This window comes from Harpegnathos saltator, unplaced genomic scaffold (assembly GCF_003227715.2).
Source record: "Harpegnathos saltator strain DR-91 unplaced genomic scaffold, Hsal_v8.6 scaffold383, whole genome shotgun sequence".
Taxonomy (NCBI): domain Eukaryota; kingdom Metazoa; phylum Arthropoda; class Insecta; order Hymenoptera; family Formicidae; genus Harpegnathos; species Harpegnathos saltator.
In genome coordinates this window covers 28,541-37,500 of record NW_020230187.1, presented here as the reverse complement: position 1 = coordinate 37,500, position 8,960 = coordinate 28,541, and the positions used below count along the sequence as shown (strand labels likewise).

The window sequence follows — 8,960 nt, the reverse complement described above, 5'->3', positions numbered from 1 at the left end:
AAAGAAGACAAGTATCGAGACGTACCGTTCGAATACGTTTATCGGTACATTCTCTGGCGAGCTCTTTCGCTAGGCGTGTGACCTCCTGAGAAGCTTCCGCAATAGCTTTAGCACACGCGATAAGATCCCGTTTGTTGCCGCCCTCGCCTCTAACCAGTCCCGATAATCTGCCCATCAATATGGCCATTTTCTTGGCGGCGGCAATGATCTCGTTATCCTTACTTGACCATTGTCGCACTTCTTGATGCAGACCATGGGCAGCCATCTATACGGTAAATCTTATATGGTAGCTCCTCTACCATTTTAACTGTTTTACGCTTATATTAATCTATTATTAATAACATCAAGGTCAGATGACTGATGGCAAGCGTCTATTTTATGGTAGAAAGACCAAGATAGAATTTACTTTATCCCCCAAAATAGATTGCGAATTAAACATACACAATAATAACAATAATAACAAAGATTCTTCTCTCACCATTATCGGTTGATTGGGTTGAGGAGCGTGCATAAACATCTCATCTTCGTCATCCGTCTCGGGGGGAGGAGGTCTCGGCGGTGGGATATCGTCTCCTGGTAGAGGTGGTCGAGGAGGTGCCACTTCTATACATAACAAACAAGTGTAGCGTTAACAAAAATACATATTACAGTAAATGACTTTCAAAACAAATGAGGTACGTGATACAATCTTCGCGATATAAGTTGCGTTGTATAATACGTTGTAAGTACGTTGAAGTAATTACCGTCATCGATATTGTAATCGTAATAACCTGGCAGTCCATGTAGCATTAAAGACAAAAACACATGATGTTAAAATAAAGTCAGATGTACATGCAGTCAGATGTACAGTGTAAATGCTCTTGCATGCATCTAACAAAGCCTTGCGTTAATATCATGCAAATAAACATGATACATATTTATCGGCGATTGATACAACGTTATGAACGAATAATCGAATGTATATTACTTGACAGCTCTTGACAGCTCAATGTCATGACGCTTGTACAATAACAACAACAACATATATCAATTATATGAGAATATAAGAAATTAAAATTTACCGCGCTAAATATTTTAAACCGTTAATGCTGTAGAATGATAGAATAATCACTGCGAAATATTATGAATATTCTACATGCACGATTAAAAAGCAAAATGCAGTTTTCTTTCTTAAATATAAGATAAAAGTTCGTATCTAAATGTAACATATGCTTATGAAAGTATATAAGATTTTTAACATACATTATTAAATGTATATTAGGAATAACATTAAGTTATGTTCTCTGCGATAATAACGGAACCGGTTCTATATTTGTAATATTGATGATATTTGACACAATACAAGTCTCATCTTCAGCATGCTTTGCACCAAGGATAAATGAAAATTGAAGCATCAGAGACAAAACGTTCACTTATGGCTCAGAAGTACGTGTTTTAAATTACCTCCGTCGTAAATTAATTTGTCTAATTCGTTGTCAGAAGCCAGTTCTTGATACAAAAGATCGGGGTTCTCTACTGTGATTGAGGAGCAAATACAATTAATATGTTACAGTCCGATGTCGATAAATTTTAATTTTCCAATCATTATTATTCTCATCTGCATTTCACATGTGATAAAATATGAATGTGAGCGAATATTAATGCAACAGGCAATGGATTTCGTCAATTATGAGATGACACGGTTTGTAGCTTCTCTATTCATGAATAACATAGAGTGCGACAAATTGCGATTGAAAGAAATTGAAATTGTGTTAAACAGAGCGTGAATAAAAATAATCAAATATCATATATTTTTATTACATGTGCTTTTATACCGTTTTTATATCGTAAAATTTCATCAAGTGCTTCAACATATGTTTAGTTTTTATCATTTTTCATATAGCTTTAAAGACAAAATACGTGAAATTATATGTATGAAATTGTATGTATAAACAATCATGCATAAGTCATTTCATGCTGAAAGAGATACCTTTATCTTTGGTGTAATTATATTGTAGAGTTGGAATTTGTTCATCTGTAAAAAATATATTATACAAACTTATTCTATTTATTTTACGCGCTCGCCTTGCTATTGTTCCCGAATGTGTTTGGAGTAATTTACATCATTATGTCTAGTTACATAACATAAAAATTAATATTTACATTATGTATAAAAGTTAAAAAAGTATTCTTGAAGAACGATAATATGCGGAAACAAAATAATGATTTGATATGATACCATCGATACGATTAAATGACTTTTTGATAGATGGGACAAAATCGTTGTTCTATAATACAAGCACTGCCTACACTTACAGTTATGTTTAATGCTTCACCCACATATTTAATATGTATATAAAAGCAAGAAAGTTTGTTAGCGACACAATAAAATATTTCAATCTATTTAAACAAACTTCTATAAACTACAAAGTTATATAATGAACCTCTACAAGGATTACTGAGTAGTAAAAGAAAAATTAACAAGTATAATTACTACTTTCATCTTACCGATCCCAATTTTCCCTAAAAAGACGATGCTACAATTGTGTTTAATATCAAAAAACAATCACCCATCTATGGATAATTTTGTTTCAGCTGATGGAAAAAATTCACCTTCAAAGATTATTATCGATTTTTCACGCGGGATGGAAAAGGGAGAGCACATCTATACTCTTATCAAAATAAAAAAACTTACCATCATTAATATGTAACTGCGAAACTTCCAACGGTGGCAACAGATCCGGCTGGACTACAATGGCTTTACGGACTTGTCCAACATTGGTCAGGAGCTAAGATAACCAAATATAGAAGGATATGATTAGCCAATTTAAGTTACAGATTTATGAAAAATGTTATATCGACACAAGAGATACGTACCGCACGATTGCTTTCTCTCCAGTGCGACACCGCAGTACTGTCGTTGATATTCATTGCCACTAATTTTGCATCTTGTACCATTGGAGCGACACCTATATTAAATGTAATCGTTAAGTTGAGAAAGTCTAATAATAAAATATAAAGTAAATTTCAAGTAAAAGATGCACTTATTAGCATTCGAGATTATGAATATAATTGTCACTATTTACTAGATTTTTAGATATTTTACTAGATATTTAGATACTTGAAATATACTTACTATTCTGTAGAACATCAGTAGCATGATTTACTCGCTGAATAAAGGCAGGATCCTCGCTATTGTCGCTTTCTTGCTTTGCGACGAGTATGACACGATTGGCGAGACGTGCGATAGATGCCGTATTGTCGACCATTTTCTGCGGCAGAGCCTTGGCTATGGCTTCCTCGCAAAGGAATGCATGTTTCTGCATCTGTTCTTCCGAGGTCCTGATAAAGTCGCCGCTGTCGGTCGCCTCGTCGCACAATGCTCGCGCTCTTTGCATCGTTTCTGCATACTGTTGACGTAAATTCTCAAAGTGTTCATCTGCGGCTTTGCTGTCCGGATACGTCATACGAATTCGTCCGGCATTGATCAACTGCGGTGTCAGAGATTCCACTTGCGAGGCACTAGCGGCTAGCGCCTCGGCCAATTTTTTGTTTCCACCGCTTCCTGCAACAATGCAGCTATTTTTAATAAAGTATTAAGGTGATAGCGATAACTTTCATAGTTGACACGGATAACGTTACACAATCAAAGAATCAATCGATTGATGTCACCGTCAAAATAATCATCACGCACCGCCAGCCGCGACCATCCTCGCTGTCTTTGCCGCTCTGTTAGAAAACGTCTGCAGTGCGTAAGTTTTATCGTTGAAGTTCTGATCGCGTCCTAGTGTGCCGACGGGGGCCAAAACGGCATCCGTAAATTGTTTGAGGGGTGTAGTGATGTCGATAAAATCTTCAACGACACGGGACACAACGGCTTGTTGTATTCTGTTCTTCAACTCGTAGAGCTTGTGAGACAGCTGCCGGGCGATGTCCTGAGCGCGCGGAGTATTGCCCTGACCGTGGGCGCACAGATCGGCAAGCTGATGCGACAGACTATCCACTTCGTCGCACAGTTGCAGAATCTCCGCCTTGTGTATACCCGGTAAACCCTCGGCCACCTATTTGGTAGACACAACTTTGTAACTGACAATCAATGTCTCGCGAGCAGTCTCGGAAAATAATCAACACACAACAGACATCGCAATAGACACATAGCGAATTTTCTCTAGATAACAAAATCTTAAAGCAGTTACGAAATAACGAAATAACTGTGTGTAACAACAAATGTAATTTATTTCAGCGGAATTCAGCAGAAGAGTTTATTTTATTAGTTTTCCGTGCTAAAAGATCGAATTTTAAAATTCTACTGAACTAGATTGCAGGCGGAAATTTTGATTCAAAGCTCAATGGACTTTTGAAGTTTTCTATTCTATGAAAATGTATATGTGGCACCGCGCGCAAAATCTCACATTGAAGAAAATGCAAGGTGCTCGGAGCACTCTGCATGACTGTTTCGCATTGTAACACTGGTAACGAACAGTATACATTGGAAGGGAATAACGAGAAATATTTACAAACTCACATTTTCACTATGTTGCTCATTCTTTCTATGCGCAGCATTGAAGACATTAAGCATTGTAGAATGAAAATTACTAGTTTGTATTACCGTGTAGAGAAAAAAGAAATCGGTGAGACGCGGTAACGCGTTTCTAATAGTTATCATGTACGCATATCGAGTTTAACAATGATCGAAACGATCATGAGACTTCGTTACATCATACCTTCTTTCCTTCGTGTATTATTAAAGCTATAGCCCTTTTACCGAGTCCCTTGTCATCGTGTTGCGGATTCAGAAGCCATTTATTCGCTTGCTCTAAACGACCTGCTACTGTGTGTGCTGTTTGTGCGGTCCCCGATTTATCTGCTGCTACCAAAGCGGACGCTACCGAGCCGCGGAGCTCGTTTAATTTCTCTTTAATACTGCGTGCTAAGGCTTCCGCTTGCGGTGTAGTGCCTTCATAAATATATGTATACATACATATATATATATATATACGGTTATTTAAGCTGAATAAAGTTCATTGGCTTGGACAATTGTGACTTTCAGGATACAACAGTTACGTTCGAATTGAGCTTGTTCGTATTGGGCTTGACTAATCGCTGCACATAATTTCTTATAAGTGTGAACAAAATCACACGAATTCTCTCGATTATTTTATCAATAGAAATATATAAAGTAATCGTTGGTAATTGTTACCAAACCGGCATTACGGTTATTTTTGCTCAATTCATCGCTTCGCAACTGTTGCATTCGCCGAATGCATCCGTTAACGTAATGTAGTCTTATAGAGCCTAAAATCACCTTTTTCGTTTTGACGCAATTCGCAGAGAGCGTCAGTCATAGTGATTATCTGAGAGGCCAGTTTAGACATGGGTTCCGCCTGCGACGGAGGCAGATAACGTTCCGACAAACGCGACGCCTGTTCTATTATCTGGCGAAGACTCTTCTCTCCTACTCCTCCTCTCAGAGCCAGTCCGTCGTCCAACCAATCATAAGCGGCCCGTATTCGAGATTCTATGGCACTTTGAGCTTTTTTCAACACCTGGCGATAATAAAATTATATAAAATTTCGTTATCCGAATAAGCTGTGTGATCAAATGATGTATCAATGATGAAATCAAATGATATTACAGTCAACTGATCGGCTTCCCATTCCTCTTCATCATACGTCGTTAATTGTAAAACTCGAATAATTTCATTCAGTTCGTCAGACATTCTCCCGGACAAGTAGTTGCGATTTTCCGCCGCTTCGTCCGCGCCTTTCCCACCTTGTGAGATAATGTGAATGAAGATCTTCATGGAGCAGATCAAAATTGGAGCAAGTGTTTTGACCTATAAATACATCGCATACAGTATGAATTGCCTCAAAATGTAATTCTCGTAACATTTCTCAATGGTACATATAGTATACAAAACCTTAAGGCAAAAAGAAAAATATTTGAAATTTTGAAAAATTTGAAAAATTTCCTGTTCAAAAAGTATAATTTTTTCTTTTTTTAAGTTTTACATCCAAAATGACACATGTAAGGTTTGTACGTAAACGTCAAAAGCGATAAAAAATACATCATGATACAATCGCGATCATCTGTACTTACTTGCTCCAAACAACGCACTAATATCTCCCTATGCACTTGATGTGTCAATTCTTTCTCGCGAGCACTCACTTCTCTCGATACTTTGCTAAGACACGGGCTTAAGTTTTTAAGAAAATGGACCAAATCTTCCATCGTCTCGATAACTTCAGTAACAGCCAGATAATCTAATACACGCTTGCATTCTCGTATAATCTTCCGTACCTCGCTCTCATCGAAACAGAGAAGCAAAGAGCTAGTACCTTGTAAAATACCACGTGACCCTTCTATGAGTTTCTTCCTAAGAAGATACAAAAGTATAAATTCGTTACAATAAACTTACAAAGGAATTTATATAAAAATCTCAAGAACTACCTGGCAGGGCCAGAGTATGGATCTTGTTTCAACATGGCTGATGCTTCCTCTAGAAGACGAGAAGCACCCTCAACACGTTGTAGCGCCGCTGGCATGTCTTGCTTGAGTAATGCATCATCAGACGAGTTTATTGTTTCTTTTCCAACCTATTAATCAAAATGATGGATATAATACAACAAATTATCAAAATGAGAGACAGAAATAAAATAAATTTATAAAACCAAATTATTTTTCATATACAAATTTCTTGTGCTATATATGTTAACTAACTTACTTTTACAAGATTGGTTACAGCCATACTGACAGCCTGTACAGGCCGTCCCAAATCTGGCATCGCATTACCATCTTCAGCTTCTTCATGTAAAATAACAAGCCTAGAAACCTAGAAATTGTAATTATTATTATTAGTCTCATTATATACATTACATATTATTATATATGTGTGTGTGTGTATATATATATATATATCAGATTGTGTATATATATATATATCAGATTGTGTATATATATATATGTGTGTATTCTATTATTATATACTCTGTATAATAATATATATTGACAATTTAATTTAAAACTCAAGTATTAGTCTAAAGTTTTTCACTTCATTCTGATTTATACATTATTATTACATTATTATTATTATTTATACATTATTATATCATTCTGATCATATATCATAATCAAAAAATATTTTTAATTTTATTTTATTTTAATTACTTTAATAATAAATAGAAATAAATTTGCTTCTTAAAAGTAGAAATTTATAATACTTTTAAACTAAGACTTGACTGAGAGGAAAGATGTCATATATATGCTTATATCAAATATGTATATATATGTGCATGTATGTGTGTGTGTGTGTAACATTATATTTGAAACATATATATTTAAAATAAATATATAAATAAGATAGATTTTAATAATATCTACGTGTTATTTTTATGTTTATATACGACAAAAAAATATATATATGTATATGTATAATTTAAAATATAAAATATATAAATAAAATAGACATAGAAATTTTTGGTAACATCAACGGGAACAGGTATATATGCAAATTAAATATCGAAGATATAACCAATTATAAAATAAAAGCTGATTCATTAATATTCTAATATGCGTGAGTGTGTGGGATGCCATGTCTGCCACCAGCGTATCCTTTTTTGGACATGTGGGACTAACAACACACTGGAATATTTTCATACATAACAGCCAATAGGGATTAAATTTCATCTCAGAAACCACGGATGTGTGAAAGATAGATTTAGTACCTCTGTCCTATATGCAGGGTATGATGTCATAGTTCTATATAAAGCATTCTAGATAAAACAAGAGGCTTACTCCATAAATTTGACTCATAGCAAATATAAACAGTCTCATATTCTCGCCACTTTGCCAAGCGTAGCCATTTGATTTTCATCGTATGTTAGTCGATGTTAGTTGCGATTTTTACGGCGACAGGAAATAAAAAGTAGATTTAAATGGCTACAATTAGCGCTAAGTACAGTCGAGAGTACGAGCCCGCGCGCAATATCATGTCGTACAAGTGTCGCGGATACATAATACAATAATCCATTTATATAACTGACGAACGAGTTTGCTTGTTTAACGAGATATATATACGTGTCATTTCTTGGATATGTCAAATATTTCGCAAATATCCGCACAAACAGTACGGGAGTAGTGCGTAGCATTTCCTGATCAGATGAGTCAGTCTATCCCTTAAAAAATTTCGGACAAATGGGAAAATAATTTGTCGTCGAAAATGCAATTTTCAGCTCGACGTTACTTCGGTGACAGTTGACAGGATGACGATAATAGGAATGTGTTGACACTTTCATTACCTGCTGAGCCACGGGCTCGAGGATACTCTCGATAGTCTTGGTATGAAAGACCGGCATATTGCTCGTTTCGTGTTACGCTGCACAAGATATAATGTGTCGAGAAAAATGGAATCTTCTTGTCGCGACTCGCGACGCAAAGTAAGACGCTATGAGAAGAAACAAAAATTCGAGCGCACTGATCGGTATCTCGCACGCTAAATTAGGTAACACCCATCCTAGCATCCACGTAACGCTCACTGTGGTTTACTGTTTTGATCAGATCCAATGGAATCAGACCTGGCAGCCTGGCACTAAAGAGGAAGTTGAGAGCGGCCAAACCGGCGTTTTCGGCGACACCGACTTTCCGCACTGAGAAAGGGCGCTATCTACACACATTTTGAGAGAACTACAATGCTACATCCACTTTCATGTCTCAAGTCTTGGCGGTAAAACCTGCATGTAATGGCAGTCCGTGCTACATCCACTTTCAAACGGTTTATGTCCGTGCTACAAACATAATAGCGTACTTGACAAGCACGGTCGCACATTGTTACGCGTTTCTAATATGAATCAACATGTTAACATGTGCAAAAAAAATAAGAATTGACATTGGGTGCATTCAGTACTACAACCGCTCATTGAGCGCTAAGTGAGCTCTTGCATCTGATTGGTGTATATTTTTAAATCTAAAAGAATATATCAACG

At 36.2% G+C, this 8,960-nt stretch overlaps 1 protein-coding gene across 8 annotated transcripts in view; it reads right to left on the bottom strand.

Annotated features, from left to right (window-relative positions):
* The window catches only part of Vinc (vinculin), a 10,912-nt gene extending 2,367 nt beyond the window's left edge, over positions 1–8,545 (bottom strand). For 2 of the 8 annotated variants that reach the window (XM_025300758.1, XM_025300762.1), the window contains exons 1-17: positions 8,277–8,545; positions 6,704–6,811; positions 6,430–6,575; positions 6,079–6,355; positions 5,615–5,815; positions 5,285–5,525; positions 4,704–4,936; positions 4,505–4,525; positions 3,674–4,040; positions 3,116–3,544; positions 2,857–2,948; positions 2,675–2,768; positions 1,970–2,014; positions 1,444–1,515; positions 744–770; positions 479–603; positions 26–265 (exon numbers count right to left, since the gene is read on the bottom strand). In XM_025300758.1, coding sequence (XP_025156543.1) covers positions 26–265; positions 479–603; positions 744–770; positions 1,444–1,515; positions 1,970–2,014; positions 2,675–2,768; positions 2,857–2,948; positions 3,116–3,544; positions 3,674–4,040; positions 4,505–4,525; positions 4,704–4,936; positions 5,285–5,525; positions 5,615–5,815; positions 6,079–6,355; positions 6,430–6,575; positions 6,704–6,811; positions 8,277–8,333 — 2,775 coding nt within the window. In that variant the 5' untranslated portion in view covers positions 8,334–8,545. The remainder of the gene's footprint in view (positions 1–25; positions 266–478; positions 604–743; positions 771–1,443; positions 1,516–1,969; positions 2,015–2,674; positions 2,769–2,856; positions 2,949–3,115; positions 3,545–3,673; positions 4,041–4,504; positions 4,526–4,703; positions 4,937–5,284; positions 5,526–5,614; positions 5,816–6,078; positions 6,356–6,429; positions 6,576–6,703; positions 6,812–8,276) is intronic. The other 6 variants (XM_025300759.1, XM_025300763.1, XM_025300760.1 and 3 more) reach the window with 6 other exon arrangements.
* Between the last annotated feature and the right edge of the window lie 415 nt (positions 8,546–8,960).